Source organism: Capsicum annuum, chromosome 10 (assembly GCF_002878395.1).
Source record: "Capsicum annuum cultivar UCD-10X-F1 chromosome 10, UCD10Xv1.1, whole genome shotgun sequence".
Classification (NCBI taxonomy): Eukaryota; Viridiplantae; Streptophyta; class Magnoliopsida; order Solanales; family Solanaceae; genus Capsicum; species Capsicum annuum.
In genome coordinates, this window is record NC_061120.1 from 219,985,729 (window position 1) to 220,006,665 (window position 20,937).

Genomic DNA, 20,937 nt, shown 5'->3' on the forward strand with positions numbered 1-20,937 from the left:
ATGTGTCTTTTAATGTTATGTTATCACAGTAAATTAAATCATTTTTAGACTAAATCATTAGATATCAATAAAATGTAAATGTATACGAATAGACAATATATAAATTAATTGTATTATCCATTTAACTATGAATTCTACCACTCTATTTCTAATAAAATGGAGAAATTAATAAATATTCTACTTGAGAAACTGTCAAAGAAATTATTTTTTCTTAATGATCAAGTAGAACAATGGAAACACATTGTTTCATCAAAAAGAGGGTGAAAAGGGTCAAATTGAGATGATGTATTATTGGTAAGTTTTAAAACTGAATCAACTCTATCAGTTTTTGGGTTTTATAATGAATTTTATATATTATTAAAATTTGGTCAAGTTTGAATACGTACATCATTGCAAAGTTATTATTAGACTTTAAAAAATAACTACCATGTGTTTAACACTAGAATTTAAGTTTTGTGCACTAACAATGTACAAAATATTCTACACTATCAATGAACTTAACCTGCTATTACAGGTTACTCAAATTTTTGTTTTTTTTTTCAATTTCTATGAAAAAAATTGAATAACGTGCAATAGCAAATCAAGTTTACATAGTGTAAAATATTTTGTACACTAACGACGCACAAAACTTAAATTCTTAACAGTATATATGTATTTGTCAATTTGTCAGTTACCACTAAACTTTTATTGATTTATTAAAACCTTATCTATAACTCCATAAAATTGAGATTGAAATAATGTTCATGTGACAAAAGAATGAAAATCTTCGAAAAAATTAGTATAGTTGATTTGGTTTGATTTTGATAAAAAATGAACCAGAGTGTCTCATGTACACATAGTCTCTCTAACCACGCATTTAAAATAGAGGCATATTTTGTACGAAATTCCCAATGGCTACTCTATTATACTTCAATAGAATTTCAAATTATAGGTTGAAAAATACTTTATTAATTACAATAAAAAAAGCACGATAAAGAACTAGGTATGTCGTTGTATATAATTTAAAAAAAAAAAGACATTCTCTTATATTATAAGAGGGAGTGAGCAGCTTCTGATCGTCCTGCTTGTCGACCATTCAGTTGTTTGCTCCATGATTTTTCTATATCACACCTAATTAATTATTATATACCATTTACGTATTAGAAAATTATTAATATTTAATAAAAAAAAGTAAAATAGATATTTATGACTTGTCTGCTTCAACCGTAATTTTACCATATCACCCTAATTAATTATTATAAAGTCATCTAAGTATTAAAAATTTTATTTTAAAAACTTATTACAAAGTCATCTAAATATTAAAAAATTAATAATATTTAATGTTAAATTAATGTGATGTCTTATATGATGCCCACTTAACTATTTTTTCACGAGTATTTTTTATAGTAATTTTGTTATATCACTTATAATTAGCTATTTTAAGTCATTTAAGTAATGTATGCTTCGATGCTTCAATCGTGATTTTACTATGTCACCCTAATTAATTATTATCGTCATCGAAGCATTATGCCACTTAAACTGTAATAGAAGAAAAAATATTATAAATCACAAGAAGTAAGAAATTGAATTATTTAAAAATATAAGTGACTATCAATGCCACAAAAGTTTGGATAAGGAGATTAACATATATTATTTGAAAATTAAATAAAAAAATATTATAAATTATAATACTTATACCCTTAAAATATTTTAAAAAAAATAATCTGCTATATATTTCAAAAAAATAAAAAATACATAAAAAAATACTATAGATCACAATAATTAAAAATTTATAAAATTTAAAAGATACAAAATATTTGGTTACTCTCGAAATTATATCAGTGCCACTTAAATTTAAATAGTTAAAAATATAATTGATTATCGACGCCACAAAAGTTTGAACAAAGAGAGTAATATATTATAAAGCTAAAATATATCAATTCATAAAAACCCTTCAAATAAAAACTTTTTCATGTAGAAGCAAACCTTTTCATTAAAAAGAGGATTTGAGTTGGTGATCGCATTGTTGGCTGTTGGCCAGAAATTTTGGAACTCTCGTAATTCCTTCAAATGCATTTCCCGTAACAGAGAGAACTCAATGCCCTCAACAGTGTCACTGCAAAAGTGTGTGAAGCAGTCCAGATCATCAAGTTTCAAGCTATGTAAATTGGGGAACTTGATTACGTCGGGTATGATATGTGTCCTTCGAGAGATCCCCTCTTCTTCGTCATCTGGGCAAGCCAAGGACGCACGAAAAAGATGACGTAGGTGATCACAATAGCTTACCTCCAGCTTTTCGAGTTTGGGGAATGGAATGTTATTCTGACAGTGGATATTCAATGAATCACAAAAAGCCAGCCTGCGATCTTTCACATTCTGCAACTCGACCACTACATTCTTGGAGCCCTTTCCTCTTGAATGTACAACTTCGCTATTCCTCAACAGGAGGCGGATCCAATCACCCAATTGGGTGCCCTCGGTGATGTCTAGATTGATAGCCTTGTTGTAAGTTTCCATGAATGAAGTGATCGTGTAGCGTCCATTCACGTCAAGAGCATACCGTGTCAACTTGGAGGAAAGGCCCAAGTTACTGTAAATCACATCTTTAGAACATCCATCTAAGGTCAGTGCAGTCAATCTCGATAACGATTCCAGCTCCCTCAAGGTGGAGTAACTACAATCTTTTACTCTCATCATATGTAGTTCCTCCAATCGAACTAGTCTTGATAAGACCCCTGGTGAAATCCTCATACGTTTTCTGTAACCAATATTCCAATACTCTAACATAGTTAGATTGGCCAAGTTTCCGATCTCCACTGGAATCTCCTGTAAGTCAGAACCTCTGATGCTGAGAATTTCTAAAGTGACAAGTTTCCCAATAATGGACACGTCATCCAGCCTTAGATTACTCAGCCAAGGCGTGCTCAGATTTGACAACCTCTGAATGGATGATGGAAAGGGCAGAATGGAGTTTCGACCATATCCACTCAGTTTTATGACACTGAGTTCACTCATTCCATCAAAAAAATCATCCTGTAATATGAAGCCCTCTTCGAAACAGAGTTTTAACATCAGAAGCTTCAGTCGTGGGCAAGATATTGGTATGGGACGCTCATCAAATTTATTTGCAACAATTGACATGTGACTGTATTGCTCGTAAGAGTCTTTTCTCGGGAACTCCTCTGAGTTTACGTTGTGATTTACCATAAACTCATGTTCCTCAGATGCAATATGTATAGCCATGTCCCGGACCACATCATGCATTTTGACATAATTTTTGTTTGAACCTTGGGATAGCAAGAAACAATTTTTCAATGTTTCTAACAGATTAGACACCCTATTTCTTGCACGTTCTAAATTTTTGCATTCCGAAAAGATTCCAAGCCCCATTCCATATCTAAGTAATTCTTCAGTCCAAATATCACTATCCTCCTCAAACAAGGAACAAAGCAAAAAGACAACCTTGGCTTCATCACTCAAGTGATTACAGCTTGTCTTCAGAGGTTGATACACCTCTGTAAGCACTCTTGGGATATTTTTTGGTGCTGCTTTTTGTAATTCTAAAAGGGCATCCTCCCATGAAGGCTTCGTTTTACCCTTTAGTGCTCCTGCAACAGTAACAATTGCAGGAGGCAGCCCCTTGCATTCTTTGGCAACGGCTTTTGCTATATCAGGAAGAGAGGGATCTAATAAACGGCTTTCTGCCTAAAAAGTACCCATGCTTCTTGATCAGGTAAGATTGCAACATCTACAATCTTTTGAGCATCCATATTGACACAAACATCTCGGAAGCGCGTCGTCAATGTCACTTTGCACTGATAGTTGTGGTCGCTGCCACTGGGAATGCCAAGCCTCTTTAGATCAACAACCTCCCAAACATCATCCAAAATTACAAGGACGCGACTGTCCTTCTGCATTAACCTTGAACACAGCTGATCTCCACGCTGCAACAAATCGTCCCCTTCTAATGTTAGACCGACTCCTCTGGCGATCTCACCCTGTATTTTTTTAATGTCTTTTTGTTGTTGATTGACAGTTACCATGACAACATCATTAAAGAACCCTGCTTGTTTTGCCCTTGCTCTTACTTTCTCAGCCAGTGTTGTTTTACCAACACCACCCATACCACATATCCCAACAATAGTGACCCTTTCATCTCTCAAAGTTGCCAAGACCTCTTCCTCCTTCTGTTTTCTGGAGTCGAACTTCTCAACACTGTTTCTAGGTTCAACATCTGGTACAGTATTGCAGAAAACAACATGGTTGTCACCTTCATTTTGAAGTTTAGTCACTTCCAGTGTAATTTTCTTGGCTCTCCTGCTCAGCAAGTAACGTGACTTTAATGTTGGACACCTACCATAGATGCAACCCCTTTCAACCTCAGTTCGACTTCTCATTACAACTGCCACATCAGCAGTAGTAGTATCAACACTAGTTAACCAGTTCTCAACATGGGGTGAAATGACTTGCAAGTTTCTCCGGGCAGCCTCCACTCTTTGCTGCACCCCACTTCTGATACCCTCCAGCTTCTTAGATTCTTCATCCAGAGACCTGATGTTGCTCCTATAGTAAAATAAATACCCAATCTGTTGCGCAACTGGTAGTATCAAGTGTTCTGCGACTGGCCTCAAAATAGTAGATAAGATTTCCATAGCCATCTCTTAAGTAATTCTTCACTGGCTAGTCTAATAAAGAAAAACAGCCTCCTGTGTCTTTCCCTAGATCCTCTGAAGTCTGAATTCTACGAATTTTCTTCTTTTTTTTTTCTTTTGTGGACTAGACTTACAAGGAAACAAAGGTAGGAGAAAATGAGTGGTGAGGGGGAATGGAGCAAGTAGATGAAATTGGTTGGAGTAAGAATCAGTAGAAAAAAGTAGAAATTGAATACAAGGTAGGAAAATGAAAGCTAATAATTGATGTACTACTGTTAACTCTACCCTACATGGACCTGTTCCTATTTTGAAAGCAATGAATTAGAGATAAGCATTTAGTAACCAAACTATACTCAAAGTTGCTACGATACTCTTCAATTTCATATGGGTGTTATTATCCTCTGAATTCAATTTTAGTATTCTTTTGTTACCCTTTTGTGCTGACACGAAACCTTTATTACATAAAAATGAGGCTCACGTCAAAGTTGTCACATCAGCTAAAAAAAATGAATATCAGTGGGTTTATATATTGTTGTTGTATATGAATTGTGAATCTCTCTTTTCCGTTCCCTATGTGTATATGTATATAATAAAAAAAGAATCCCCCTAAAGAGAACAAAATTCTTCCACTTTTGTACAGCTGTCCGTTTTCTTTTCCTTTGTGACCAAGGAATGTGAGGGGGGGCCATGTGGGGTATGGGGTGGTGAGGGTAGAGGTATGGATAATGTGTCTTATTTTAATTGAAAGTGTTGTTAGGATGTTAAAAAGAATAAAAGTTTGTTAGGGATTTTGTTGAGAGTTATTTTTTGTATTTTTGTGGAATGTAATTACATGGGTAGGGTAAGGTAAAAATGGGTAAAATGATATCGGAGAGGGACGAAATTACGTGTCTACATCATGCCCCCTTTGAATGTAAACACATAGTGTTTTCAGACAAAGAAGTAAACAACGAGACCAAATTTTGTACCGATCTTTATTCAAAGAGAGGAGCAAAAGAAAGAAGGACAATCGAATCCTTTCGGACACCCTATCTACCCAAGTCATGAGGAAGTCACAAGTATCTCAAAGGGTTGGAAGAGAATTGGACTATACCGAGTTGGAGAGTCGAGTGAGGTTCCATAGAGGTTCCGGTCCGCGGCTCTGTCGTTACATCAAAAATGAAAATCACAAGTTAAAAAATAAATGAAATTACAAAATCCTAACTATAAAGCTTCAGTTGGCTCTTGACTCGGCTTTTATCACCCTATTCTTCAGGCGGGCTCCTGACTTGCAATTTATTTCAACTTGTTTCTTGGCTTTCATTTGCTTCACTTTGTTGCTTGACTTTTTATTTCTTCACCCTATTCTCCAGGCGGGCTCCTGACTTGCTATTTCATCACTTTGTTTCTTGACTTTTCGTTTCTTCACTCTATTCTTTAGGCGGGCTCCTGACTTGCTATTTCATCACCTTGTTCTTTAGGCAGGCTCCTAAAACCCAAAATTAAAACTAGAATGAAAATTATCCCAAACAAAAATTATAGTAAAGTAGTATTTCATTTTTGAAAGCGTTGTCCCATTTTCCAGGAGGGTCCTGAACAGAAAGTAAAGTCTCACTTTTCAGGAGGGTCCTGAACATAAAGTGAAATCTCATTTTTTAGGAGGGTCCTGAACAGAAAGCAAAATCTTATTTTTCAGGAGGGTCCTGAACAGAAGGTAAAGTCCCATTTTTCAGGAGGGTCCTGAACAAAAGGTAAAATCCCATTTTTCAGGAGGGTCCTGAACATAAAGTGAAATCCTATTTTTCAAAAGGGTCCTGAACAGAAGCTAAAATCCCATTTTTCAGGAGGGTCCTGAACATAAAGTAAAATCTCATTTTTTCAGGAGGGTCCTGAATAGAAGGTAAAGTCCCATTTTTCAGGAGGGTCCTGAAAGAAAGTAAAATCCCATTTTTTTAGGAGGGTCCTGAACAAACAGTAGGATCCCATTTTTCAGGAGGGTCCTGAACAGAAAGTAAAATCCCATTTTTCAGAAGGGTCATGAACAGAAAGTAAAGTCCCATTTTTCAGGAGGGTCCTGAACAGAAAGTAAAATCCCATGGATGTGCATTTCGAATGGTAGCTGAATTAAGTGAAGCGAATTTGCCCCTATTTCAACAAAGAAAATTTGTCAGTTAAGAACTTAGTGGTGGCTTGCAGCTCTTGGCTTCTCAGGTATCTGCCCCAGCACTCGTTCCTTTCATCTTTGTTCCAAATCACTGACACTTGCCCTATCTTGCCACATCATTGACCCGAATCCAGATTGAGGGAAATGAGTTCTGACTCGAACAATGGGTTTCCATTTTACCATGTCTCTGAGGTGCATTCTTTTCCCAAATCTGAATGTTTCCACGAATCCAACAGCCTGTCAGTTGATAGACTTTCTTTGCTTCGTGTTGAATTCCGATCATATTTATTTCATGTGCTGGTCCTTGGCTTTTCCTCATATAATTGGAAAGACTGGTAGTAAATTTTGAAATCCTTTCTCGCTTGTTTTGACACAGACTTGACTTAAATATACGGAAATGATGGTGACTTTTATTTGATACATGACATAAAAAGACAAAAAGCACGAATATGTAAATGAAAGAAAAGGGCAATGTCCCATATTCAAAAAAGAAAACTTATCTGAATACGACAAACAACTCCAATGAGTATGACATGCATTTTGGATTAAGCTGCCTGATCTTCCTATCCAAACTCCCCATTTGTTGTTGAGTTCGTGCCTTTGCCGCTGAATCGCTTCTTCAAATCCATTGGACTCATACATCACATTCAATTGACGACATCTTAAAAGACTTTCGCCAACAAATCTCTTTCTTTTTACTTTTTACTTTCCTCCTGAACTCGCCATCGCCTTACGGTGCCCGTGAGAGTTTTCACTAATAATACTCTCTTATTTTTATTTCTCTCCACTCACCATCGCCTTATGGTACCTGCGAAGGTTTTCACCAATAAGACTTTCTTATTTTCATTTCTCTCAACTCACCATCACCTTATGATGCCCGCGGGGGTTTCACCAATAAGACTCTCTCATTTTGTATTTCTTTCCTGATTTCTTATGCTGAGGGAGACAAGTGGTACCTCACAATGTATCATCATATCCATTTCATGCTTAGGCTTAACATTATCAAAAATTGATCTGAAGGACTTTATTTAGTTGTAACTTGGCTTTCGGATAAGGTTAGAAAAGGATGGCAAGAGGTTCAAACGACACTTGAAGTAGGGGTGGGACTTACAACTTTTGAAATCGACTCAAACAACATATTAACTCATGCCCCAGTTTTTGTTGGTTGGGTGACTCTAAAATCTTTATTTGGTTGGACCGAGCCCAAAATAGGGCAGCCTACGTATCTCACTCCCTAGAGAAGAGAATCAGGTCGCACGTAGTTCCATAAGCTGGTTCTTTGTTTTGATTTTTTTTTTCAAACTCTTTCTTTTATTCTTATTTTCTTGACATTTATCTTTGACTCTATTTTGATTCCAAAAGAGGGATATGAAATAAAAAAATAAAACGAAGCTCAAACGGGTAAACAAAGGATGATACAATGTTTGGATAAAAGAATAAAATGCCTTGATCATATCAATCTTCAAAAATGCAAGTACTAAACATGCAATAAAATCAACAAAGGATAAAATATCATCCATAATATCTTTTGACCGCATCAGCATTGATAGCCATTTCTGCCATTTTGCCTTCAATATTTATCAGATATAAGGCTTCATTGGGCAACACTTTCTTCACAATGAAGGGACCTTGCCAGTTAGGGGAGAACTTGCCTTTCGCTTTAACCTGGTGAGGAAGGATACATTTCAATACCAACTGACCAACTTCAAAATTCCTGGGACGAACCTTTTTGTTATACGCTCGAGCCATCCTCCTCTGATACAACTGGCCATGACACAAAGACGTTAGCCTTTTTTCCTCAATCAAACTCAAATGTTCCAGTCGAGTTTTGACCCATTCGTCATCATCAATCTTTCCTTATACAATGACTCAAAGAGAGGGAATTTCAACTTCTGCAGGGATGACTGCTTCTGTCCCATACACCAATAAATATGGAGTTGCCCCAGTTGAAGTGCGAACAGTGGTGCGATAACCTAGCAATGCAAACGACAACTTTTCATGTCACAGTCTAGACCCTTGTACCATTTTTCGCATTATCTTTTTTATATTCTTATTGGCGACTTCTACAGCACCATTGGCCTTTGGGCGAATGGAGTAGAATTTTGATGTGCGTTCTTAAACTGTTAACACACTTCTTGCATCAAAAGACTATTGAGATTGGCAGCATTGTCTGTAATGATCATCTTAGGAATTTCAAACTTACAAATGATGTTGGCATGAACAAAATCTACCACATCCTTCTTTGTCACTGACTTGAAAGTTACTTCTTCTACCCACTTTGTGAAGTAGTCAATGGCTACCAAAATGAATCTATGTCCATTTGATGCCTTCGGCTCAATCGGTACAATCACATCCATTCCCCAAGCCACGAATGGCCATGGAGCGGCCATTGCATGCAACTCAACAGGAGGAGAACGTATCAGATCACTGTGTACCTGACATTGATGACACTTTTGAACAAATCGAATAGAATCCCTCTTCATAGTAAGCCAGTAATAACCTGCTCGAAGAATCTTCTTTGACAAGACATGACTATTTATATGCGACCCGCATACTCCAGAGTGTATTTTAACCATGATTGCCGAGGCTTCTCTTGCATCTACACACCTCAAAAGTCCCAGATCTGGGGTTCTCTTATATAAGATCCCCCCACTTAAGAAAAATCCACTAGCCAAACGCCTAATAGTCCTCTTTTGATCGTTGGTGGCATATGTTGGGTATTCTCCTGACTGCATGTATCGCTTGATATCCAAGAACCAGGGTTCTCCATCAAGCTCTTCTTCAACCGTATTACAGTAAGCATGCTGATCACGACTCTGTATATGCACAGGATCGATGTAGGCTTTATCAGGATGTTGGAGCATTAAAGACAGAGTGGCTAAAGTGTCAGCAATTTCATTATGAATCCTTGGAATATGCCTAAATTTTACTAACACAAATCGTTGACATAACTCCTGTAAGCATTGTCGATACGGGATGAGCTTCAAATCTCACGTCTCCCAATCTCCTTGAATTTGATGGACGAGCGAATCTGAATCCCCCAACACTAATAATTCCTAGACTCCCATATCAACAGCTAACCTCAAGCCAATAATGCAAGCTTCATATTCTGCCATATTGTTAGTACAGTAAAATCGTAGTTGTGCTGTTACCTGGAAATGTTGTCCCGATTCAGAGATAAGAACCACACCGATTCCAATTCCTTTCATATTGACAGCTCCATCAAAGAACAACTTCCAACCTGGATCAGCATCTATAATGACTTCATCGACACACGACACTTCTTCATCAGGAAAATATGTCTCTAATGGCTTATACTCTTTATCGATGGGATTCTCAGCAAGATGATCTGCCAAGGCTTGGGCTTTCATGGCGGTTCGAGTCACATATACAATGTCGAACTCAGTAAGAAATATTTGCCACTTTGCCAATCGACCTGTCGGCATAGGCTTCTGAAAGATATACTTCAAAGGATCCATGCGGGAATGGGATAAGCAGTATATGATGAGAGATAATGCTTCAACTTCTATGCTACCCAAGTTAGGGCACAACACGTTCTTTCAAGAAGAGTATACCTGGCCTAATATGCGGTGAACTTCTTGCTAAGATAATAAATAGTCTGCTCCTTTTTGCCCTTGACATCATGTTGACCCAGGACACAACCAAAAGAATTGTCCATGACTGATAAATATAAGATCAAATGCCTACCAGGCTCCGGTGGTACCAGCACAGGCGGATTTGACAAATATCTTTTAATTCTGTCGAACGCTTCCTGACATTCTTCAGTCCATTCTACCACAACACTCTTTTTCAACAACTTGAATATGGGCTCACAAGTGGTCGTGAGTTGAACAATAAACCTGCTAATGTAGTTCAGTCTACCAAGCAAACTCATCACCTCCGTCCTATTTTTAGGTAGGGGCAAATCCTGAATGGCTTTGATTTTCGAGGAATCCAATTAATCCCCCAACGGCTGACCACAAACCCAAATAAGTTTCCAGACGGAACTCCAAATACATATTTTGCCGGGTTGAGCTTGAGATTATACCTGCAAAGCCTTTCAAAGAGCTTTCTTAAATCTTTAACATGGTCGGCCGACTTTTTGACTTAATAATCACATCATCCACGTATACCTCAATCTCCTTATGCATCATATCATGAAACATAGTGGTCATGACTCTCATGTATGTTGCTCCAGCATTCTTCAAACCAAACGGCATCACTCGATAACAATAGGTCCCCCATGGTGTGATAAAAGATGTCTTTTCCACGTCTTCATCATCCATAATGATCTGGTGATATCCGGCATAGCAATCTACAAAAGAGGCAACCTCGTGTTTAGCACAGTTGTCTAGCAAAATATGGATGTTGGGCAGTGGAAAATCATCTTTCAGACTTGCTCTGTTCAAGTCACAGTAATCAACACATACTCGAATTTTGCCATCTTTATTTGGTACGAGAACAATATTGGATAACCACATGGGATAACGAGCCACTCAAATTACTTTGGCTTCAAGCTGTTTCATGATTTCCTCTTTGATTTTAATACTTACATCAGTTTTAAACTTCCTCAACTTCTGTTTGACAGGAGGGAATCCGGGGTCAGTTGGCAATTTGTGAGCCACTAATTCAGTACTTAAACCAGGCATATCATCATAAGACCACGCAAAAACATCCTTATAATCAATTAATGCTTGAATCATTCCATCTTTTAGCTGTGGAAAAGCATGTACACTGATTTTAGTTTCCCTAACATCTTCTTGATTCCCTAGATTTATTGGCTCAGTCTCATTCAAATTAGGATTCGGTTTGTCTTCAAACTATTCCAACTCTTTGCTTATTTCTTCTAGTGCTTCTTCTTCATCATATTCCCCATCCTAATGATTATTTTGGATTTTAAGATCAGGCTGAAAATTTCGTATGCATGTCATGTCATTAGAATCAGCATAAAGAGAACTGTATATAAAAAAAAAAGAAAAACAAAATATATTAGACACGAAACAAAAAGGACATTGCATTTCATTAAATAAAAATATAGAAGGGTTTAAGCATAGATGCCAACATAACATAAACAAATTAAAATTCAAATTACAACCCTAAAATAACTCGGATAAATAGAAAGAAAAACAAAATAAACTACCAAAACTCCCTCCTGATGGGGAGAGAAGTGACTTCCCAATTATTGAGTCGGACGACTGTACCTATGAATTGCACGTCTGCCATACTGGTACCTTCTCCTGATTCAACCATATCAACTTCAATAAAAAGGTTCTGGCAGTTATCAACCAATTCAACTTCAAATTCCACATGCTTCGTGACACTACTCTTAACAAATGATTCGCTGAGTAGTGGCATTGGGCGAGGGAGTGACCATGTTTCCTTTTTCCTTCCTTTGGCTTTCTTCAAATCTTCAGCCGTAGGCTCAAATCCCAGGCCAAACGTGCCCACATTCTCACTCGGACATATGGGACGAACTATACCATGCAGAGACGCTCCCAAACCCTTTCCTGGGTAAAATCCGCATTTCCAAAGTTCACTCACCATCATGATAGAAGTGAAAGACAATTGCGGTCCTGGTATAACCTGCCATTCAAGGATACAATTTACTGGCACTGTATCAAAAATTTGATAGACGAATATTTCCCCTACGTCATTTGCTTCAATAAGAGATAAGGGAGAATCTTTGCAGGGGGACAAATCTCCTTCACCGTGAATAACCACTTCTTACCTGTCATGCTCAAACTTAATAATTTGGTGCAGTGTAGATACAACCGCCTTGGCCTTGTGGATCCACGGCCTTCCCAACAACAGATTGTAAGAGGAGTCTATATTCAATACTTGAAACTCTATGGCAAACTCAATAGGCCTTATGATCAACATTAGTTCTATTTCGCCAATGGAGTTTGATTTTGCACCATCGAAAGCCCTGATACATACATTGTTGGGCCTGATCCTCTCAACACTAATATTCAAATTTTGTAAAGTAGAAATAGGGCAGATATTTGCACCTGAACCTCCGTCAATCATAACATGAGTGACATAGAAATCTTCGTACTTCACTGTAATGTAAAGGCCCCGGTTATGCCCTGTACCTTCAACAGGCAATTCACGTCAGAAAAGCTGATCCGATTGACCTCAAAGATTTTTCCAACCATTTTCTCAAGCTGATTTACTGATCTCCCTAGGAACATATGCTTCATTTAATACCTTCAGTAAAATATCACGATGCTCCTTGGAGTGCAACAACAAAGATAAAAGGGAAATTTGAGCAGGGGTTTTCTTCAACTGGTCTATTATTGAATACTTTGGCAATTTCATCTTTTTCAAAATTTCTTCGGCTTCTTCTTCGGTGATAGGCGTTTTGATAGATGATGGTCCACTTATAATTGGCTTGGACTTTCTTAAACTTTCAGGCACGAAGCATCTTCCTGACCTAGTCAAACCCCCTACTTCATCTACATCTTTCACTACTTCTTTCCCGTGATAGGTCATCACAGTCCACCCATAATTCCAGGGAATCCTTTTCATATCAACTATCGGAGGTTGTGTCACCGGTTTGAGGATAATAGGCGCTGCCAGTGCTCCTTTCACCGTCAAGATGGGCTTACTTGGAGCTCCTACCACTATCAACTTAGGTTTATCCTGACTTAAATCAACATACCTTCTGGCACCTTGCACCGTGATCAGGGGTTTCTTTATGCTTTCTTGGGCTTTATCTTCTCTCATTCCTTCCTGGCTTAATGACATTGCTTTCAAAGACTCTGCTACATTCACTGATTCTGGTTAATGTTTGGACCCTCTAGGGCCTGGACCAGCATCTGATTTGTGTCAATTAAATCTTAGACAACTCTCTTTAAATGCCAGCATTTCTCGATATCATGGCCTGGTATGTCAGAACAGTACGCACACCTTAAAGAATAATCGAGATTCCTCGATGGTGGATTTGAAAGCCTTTCTTGAATTGGGCTTAAAACCTTCAACTTTCTCAACCTATCAAACAAGCTAGCATATGACTCCCCAAGAGGTGTGAATTGATTTTTGACCACCTTCTCTTTCTTATATTCGGGCCTAGGTTGAAAACCAGGTCTGGAGGGGTTTGGGCATATGGCTGCGAGCTATATACTGGGTACGGGGGTGGTGGAATAGAATATAAAGGGTTTTGTGGTGGGTAGTAATGGTGGGGAGAAATATATGGAGCTTGGGTGTAGACTTGGGCTTGGGATTGGGGATAGGGGCGAGTTGGTCTTTTAGGATAGGAATGGGTTCCAGCTACGACAGTCGCCACATCCTCTTTCTTCTTTTTACCTCTGAATGCGCCAGATCCACCTTGAATCGCTTGTGTGGTGGCTTTCAATGCAGCAAAACTCACTATTCGGCCGGTCTTGATTTCGTCCTCTATCATCTCCCCCATTTTGAGGACTTTAATAAAAAACTTTCCCTTTACCGAAAGTAAATGTTGAAAATAGGTCTCATCCTGTGCCTGAATGAAAACCTCTACCAACTTACTTTCTTTCATTGGAGGCTTTACCCCGGCGGCCTGTTCACGCCACCTTATCGCGTATTCCCTAAAACCTTCAGTGCTTTTCTTCTTTATGTTGACCAAGGATTTTTTATCCGAAATCAGGTCGATGTTATACTGAAAATGTTGCATAAACTCAGAAGCTAAGTTATCCCAGTTGTTCCACTTGTCGATATCTTGATCGATAAACCATTCTGAAGCTAGATCAGAAAGACTCTCGCTAAAGAAAGCCATGAGCAGCTCTTCCCTTCCTCCTGTAGCACTCAGTTGGTTGAAATAACGTCTCAAGTGTGCCAAGGGATCACCGTGCCCTGCATACTTCTCAAACTTGGGCATTTTAAAATCGAGAGGAAGGTTGATGTCTGAGAACATACAAAGATCTTTATAGGAAACACTCTTATAACCTCCAATTCCCTGTAAATTCCTTATGGCCTGTTCTAAACTTTTCAACTTTCGTGCTATGACTTCCTGTTCCTCTGTTGCGACAGGTTTCTCCGTATCAAATGGAAATGCAGGTGGCTGAGTGTACCCATACGGTTTATTCATTCTCAAAGTAGGCTCCGGGGCATAATACTGACTATCTGGAACCTTCAATACTGGCTCACTGGCAGACCTAGGAAGCCCCATTGTGGGACGCACAACATATATGCGAGCTTCAGGTGGTGGCGGAGCCATGAATACTGGTGTGATCGGTGGCACCGGATGAGCAACAGGTCTTGATTGGGGAGCTGCCAAGGGCACACCAAAACTGCCAGGATAATAATGTCGCGGAGTGAATCCTGGCGCGTGCTCAGGTGACTCAGTAGGAGCAGAGAATTGCGCCTGAGAGAGCGGTGGGCAATTAGATATATTCCCAATACCTTCAGGGATCGGAGGAGGAGGCATTCCGCTGGCCCATGTCTGGTGCAAATCTATCAATTGTTGCCCGAGCCTTACTACCTCATCATTGTGTTTTGAACTTTCTTCCCTGTGATCCTAATTCGGGTCAATGAGCAAATTTTCAATCTCCGTGCTAGCCATGGCGAGCTTTGCTTTGGATCTAGTGAAGTATGGGTGACTAGCTAGAGTGCTGCAAACCTACCACTGTTATCTGAAAGAACATGCTCATCAAAGACGACATCCGTTAGGATTAGGGCACACAACAAGCATGGGAATCACATTGGTAAAATTGTCCTAAATTCATATCATTTCTACCAGCTTTTGAGGGTAGCGAGGTCATTTTAACATCATCCCAATTTTTATCTACACTTATTATTATTATTTTTTCCTTTCTCTTATTTTTCGTATCAGTCTCCGTTCTTTCCCTTTATTGTCTCATCATCCTTTCTTTCTTTTCTTCTCTCGCTATCTACCTTTATTTTATCATTCTTTATGGCTTTTGTTTTTCTTTAAAAGAGGAAAAATAATGAAAAACAATGAAACAAAGGTGACTCAACTAGAGTTCGTGCACACGATGTGCGCTCCGAGACTTGTTGCGGAAAGAATGACTCGGGTTATGCACATGATGTCAGATATAAAAGCGGTAACACATAGGATAAATACTGTAAACAAAGAGCACGAAAATACATAAAAGTGAAAACACAAACAAAAATCAGAAACAATGCTTATACACTCGTAATGCCAAACAAAGCCGATACGACTCCAAAAAAGATCGGATTCTGAAATTTCCCCAGCAGAGTCGCCAGAGCTGTCACACCCATTTTTCTAACCCCAAAAAAGATTCAGTTTTAATTTCGAAAGGGTTTTTATTATTAAGTGATAAAAGAAAATGATTTGTTTCGAAGAAGAATTGTTTTTACATTTGAAATCAGAGTCGCCACTTGGCATAATCTGGTGTGCCAAGTCACCATTGGAAAATCCTTTTCAAAACCATTTGACTCTTTAAATTGGTTTGCGAACAGAGATTCCAGCTAAGGAATTCTGTTGACCGAGGGAAAGGTGTTAGGCACCCCTCGATCCCGTGGTTCGACCACGGTCGCTTGGTGGAGCGTACAACCCACACAAAACACATAAAACAATCAATCAAACAAACAAAATAAAAAGAATCAATAGTACAGTGTCCAGTCCAGTTTATATAGTCCAAAAATAAAAATGCAAAAACAAATCCTATCTAACCTACACTAATACTAACTACGCTCCCGTGCTTTATCCGATGCCTCGGGCCTTCATCACGAACGTCCTCCGAGTACAAAATACCTCAGGGTATTCCCTGGTGAATAAAGATATACAGATACTTTGGGGCATTCTCCGGTCAAATAGTACAATTGATCCAAAAGTGATAAAACAAAATCATTCAACACACATTTCAACATTCACCGCATTGAATCAACACCTCACTCCTAACTTTTGCCTACCCGCACCTAAATATTTTTGCCTATCCAATTCGACCTATCAGGATACTATCAAACTCGATATCAATGAATCAAATCAACAAAATCATTTTTATCAACTTTTAACTTCTGCCCCACAACAATCAATTTTAATTCTCAAACGAGATATCATTTCATGACACACCTTATAATCAATCCATAATCAAAGAAATCAAACATCGAATCAAAACAAACAACGATTCACATCAGCACGGATCAACCAACACATTGGATTCAATTCAAAGCATAGAACACGATAAATAACAAAATATAGAAGAGAAGGAATAGAATTGAACCTCGATAGAACGTTCTTGTACGATAATAAAGAAATCCGGACTCAAAATTTCGAATAGAACCTCAAAAATGACGATCCGACTTGAATAGTGAAACAGCAATCCAAAATTGAACACCAAAAATCTGACCGAGTCCAAACGATATCCAAAATTCCAAAATAGTATGCAAACCAACAAAACCCGACCAGCGTAACGACTTAGCAAGTCAGCCTTAATTTCAACGAGGAAAGAAAAAAGCTGAGGTACCCAAGACCGATTTCGAGAGAAATGACACTAAAACAGATGAACCAAAATCCTCAATCAACCGAACGGAGGACCAGATCTGGTATAGTCTGAGTTTCGGTGAACTCAGACGGAGGCAGCAAACGACCAACCAAAATAGATTCTGGCGAACTCACTATTTTCCAGCAAGATTTAGCTAGAGAACGACGGAAGAAAAAAAATATTGAGAATTTCAAACCGGACTTATCAAACGGACCAACTGGATCCACGATGGCGCCGATTCCGATGAGATTTCACCTGAAATCTGAAGGGGGACGACTGAATCTCTCAAATCATCTCCATTTTTACTCCTTTTCTTGTTGTTTTCGTGTGTGGGTGCGTGAATTTGGAGTGGTGAGCTGTGGGTGTTGCGAACAAGATCCAAGAGAATGGCTTTGATGTATATATGAATATATTTCTCTCGACTCCCCTGTGAATGAATATCAGTGGGTTTATATATTGTTGTTGTATATGAATTGTGAATCTCTCTTTTCTGTTCCCTATGTGTGTATGTATATAATATAAAAAGAATCCCCCCTAAAGAGAACAAAATTCTTCCACTTTTGTACAGCTGTCCGTTTTCTTTTCCTTTGTGACCAAGGAATGTGAGGGGGGGGTCATGTGGGGTATGGGGTGGTGAGGGTAGGGGTATGGGTAATGTGTCTTATTTTAATTGAAAGGATTGTTAGGATGTTAAAAAGAATAAAAGTTTGTTAGGGATTTTGTTGAGAGTTATTTTTTGTATTTTTATGGAATGTAATTACATGGGTAGGGTAAGGTAAAAATGGGTAAAATGATATCGGGGAGGGACGAAATTATGTGTCTACAGATTATAAAAGAAAATTAAACAAACAATTTAATGGAATTAATTTATTAAAATAATCAAATATGACCCTGAATTTTAATGGAAAAAAACGACAAATCCAATAGCCTTCCGTGTTAGTGGCGCGACACGCAGCTAGCTACAACAGTCTATTTTTATTTATCTTAGTCCATTTTGGACTCAAGTTATTGTATTTGAAGGTTTTTCCCTACGCTATAAATACTCTATAAAAAAAATTTAATTTTTACATATCTTTTGACCTAGAGAGAACTAGAAGCCGTTGTGGAGGCCAGGGGTGGACCTAGGTGGGTATCAACGGATTCACTCGAATCCCCTCAATAAAAAATTACTTCGTATATGTAGAATAAATTTTTTATATTTATTTACATATATTATTTTTGAATCTCCTAAACCAAAGATGAGATGTAGCTTAGTGGTTATGAGTGTGCTACTTTGGCCATGATATAGGCCCTGCGTTTCAAGTTTGATTTTTGTTGGACACGCAAGTTCTTTAATTTTTATAAGTCTAAATTTAAGCCTCTGTCGGCCAACTACTCTTGGGGGCAATTTTTTTTGGAATTCTCTTTGTAAAAATTCTGAATCCATCACTAGTGGAGGCCAAAGAAAATTGATTTCATCTTTTCTTCTCTTTTATTATTTATTTTTATGTTTTTCTTTGGATGATTTGTTGTAATTGCTCCATGTCTATATGGAATTAAACTTCTCGCTTTAATCTTCAGTTCACATTCCAAAACACTATTTTTTCTTCTTTATTTTTACTTCATTTTTCTGCACATATTTCAAAAAATCAATGGACTAACACACAAAAAAAATCAAAGTACTCATTAATTCTTGTTTCGTGACACATGTGGGGTAAAAGAAGAGGCGTCTGCCTTACAAAAGTAATGTACAAACATTTAATAGGTCGCTCAAATAGATGACACAGCCGATCACACATATTTCAAAAAATTCATGGCCTAATACGTACGAAAAAATAAAAATAATTTGCAGTTCAAAAATAATTTGCAATTCCTACCTTTTCGCTCATTTGTCATAAAACAATCTACATCCACCTCTCTGAAGCAACCTTCATCATCTAATAGGCCATCATGAGCGTAGCCATGGGTTTTCAGCAAAAAATCATTATGTTGCACCCATCCCCAAAATCCCATAGACTAACACACAGAAAAAACTTTGTCCTAAATTAGGCTACGTCCGTCTCTCTGAAGCAGTCTTTATCATTTAATAGGTCGTCACCGACGTAGTCATGAGTTTTTGATAAAAATAAATTTCGACTGGACTGTCCCTAGAAATTCATAGGCTAACACACGGATAAATTAAAATAATTCCAAAAACATGCTTTTTCGTTTATTTGTCATAAAAAAGGCTAGTTCACCACTCTGATGTAGCCCTTATCATTTAATAGGTCGTCACAGGTGCAGCTATGAGTTTTCGACAAGCAGTCATTTTGACACACCTATTTCAAGAAATTCATAGCCTAACACAAAAAAAATTAAAATAATCCACAGTTCCTACTTTTTCACCCGTTTGTCCTAAGACAAGCTACCGTCTACCTATCCGAAGTAGCCCTTATCATTCAATAGGTCATCACGAATGCACCCATGAGTTTCGTCAAAATATCATTACGATGCACCCTTCCCCTTTAATTCATTGGCTAGCATACACGAAAAAACTGAAATAATCTGAAATTTCTATTATTTTACTCGTTTGTTCTAAAACAGGTTATGTCTGTTTTTTGAAGCAGTCCTTATCATTTAATTGGTTTGGACGCATCCATGAGAATTCGATAAAAAATTATTCCGATGCTCCTATCTCATAAATTAATAGACTAACACACGAAAAGCTGAAATAATCTACACTTTCTATTTTTTTTGCTCGTTTATCTTTAAACATGCTACAATCGATTCTCCGAAGGAATCCTTATCATTTAATAGGTCATTACGGACACACACCATCCATGTATGGAGTAAAACAATCTACGTCCACCTTTCAAAAAGAATGCACAATCATCACAACTGCACCCATGAAATTTTAGCTCAATCAGAGTTTGTCACACATATTCCAGAATATCCATGGGTTAACACATATTACATATATACCGAAATAATCCTTAACTCGTTTTTCATGATACGTATGGAGTGAAAAATCTAAGTCTGTCTTTCAATAATATTGTGTATATTTCGAAAAATTCATATTTAAGAGATTATTTATCCCACCATTTATGTCTTACTGATCAGATAAGATATCACATAAATATGGTGGGATAACAAATCCGAAATTAATTACTCCGGGATAACTTGTTCCAAATCAAACGACCCCTAAAAGTATATATTTTCAATTTTTTCATATGTTTTAGTGACAATAGTGTCGGCACAAAAAGTTGTCACTAAAAGTATTTTTAATTTATTTTTATAAGTTATAGTGACAAGATAGTCGCCCAAAAAGGTTGTTCCTAAAAGTATAATTTTCAGAATTTTTTATAAGTTTTAGTGACAACAGAGTCGCCACAAAACACTGTCACAAAAAAGTATATTTTTCCGAATTTATATACGTTTTAGTGACAAGATAGTTGCCACAAAAACGTGTCACTAACGTATATTTTTCCGAATTTTTATACATTTTAGTGACAACATTGTCGCCACAAAATCTGTCACTAAAAGTATTTTTCGAATTTTTATAAGTGTTAGTGACAAAAAAGTCGCCACAAAAAGCTGTCACTAAAAGTTTCCGAATTTTATATGCTTTAGTGACAACATAGTCGCCACAAAAATCTGTCACTTAAGTATATTTTTCCGAATTTTTATAAGTTTTGGTGACAATATAGTCACCACAAAATGTTGTCACTAAATGTATATTTTTCCGAATTTTTTATAAGTT

The 20,937-nt window shown here is 37.5% G+C and overlaps 1 protein-coding gene across 1 annotated transcript in view; it reads right to left on the reverse strand.

Annotated features, from left to right (window-relative positions):
- The window catches only part of LOC107843957, a 33,623-nt gene extending 15,875 nt beyond the window's left edge, over positions 1-17,748 (reverse strand). Inside the window, 3 exon segments of the mRNA XM_047397495.1 lie at positions 1,966-3,674; positions 3,677-6,099; positions 16,959-17,748. Of these exon segments, the coding sequence (XP_047253451.1) occupies positions 1,966-3,674; positions 3,677-4,637 (2,670 nt within the window). The 5' untranslated portion in view covers positions 4,638-6,099; positions 16,959-17,748.
- Between the last annotated feature and the right edge of the window lie 3,189 nt (positions 17,749-20,937).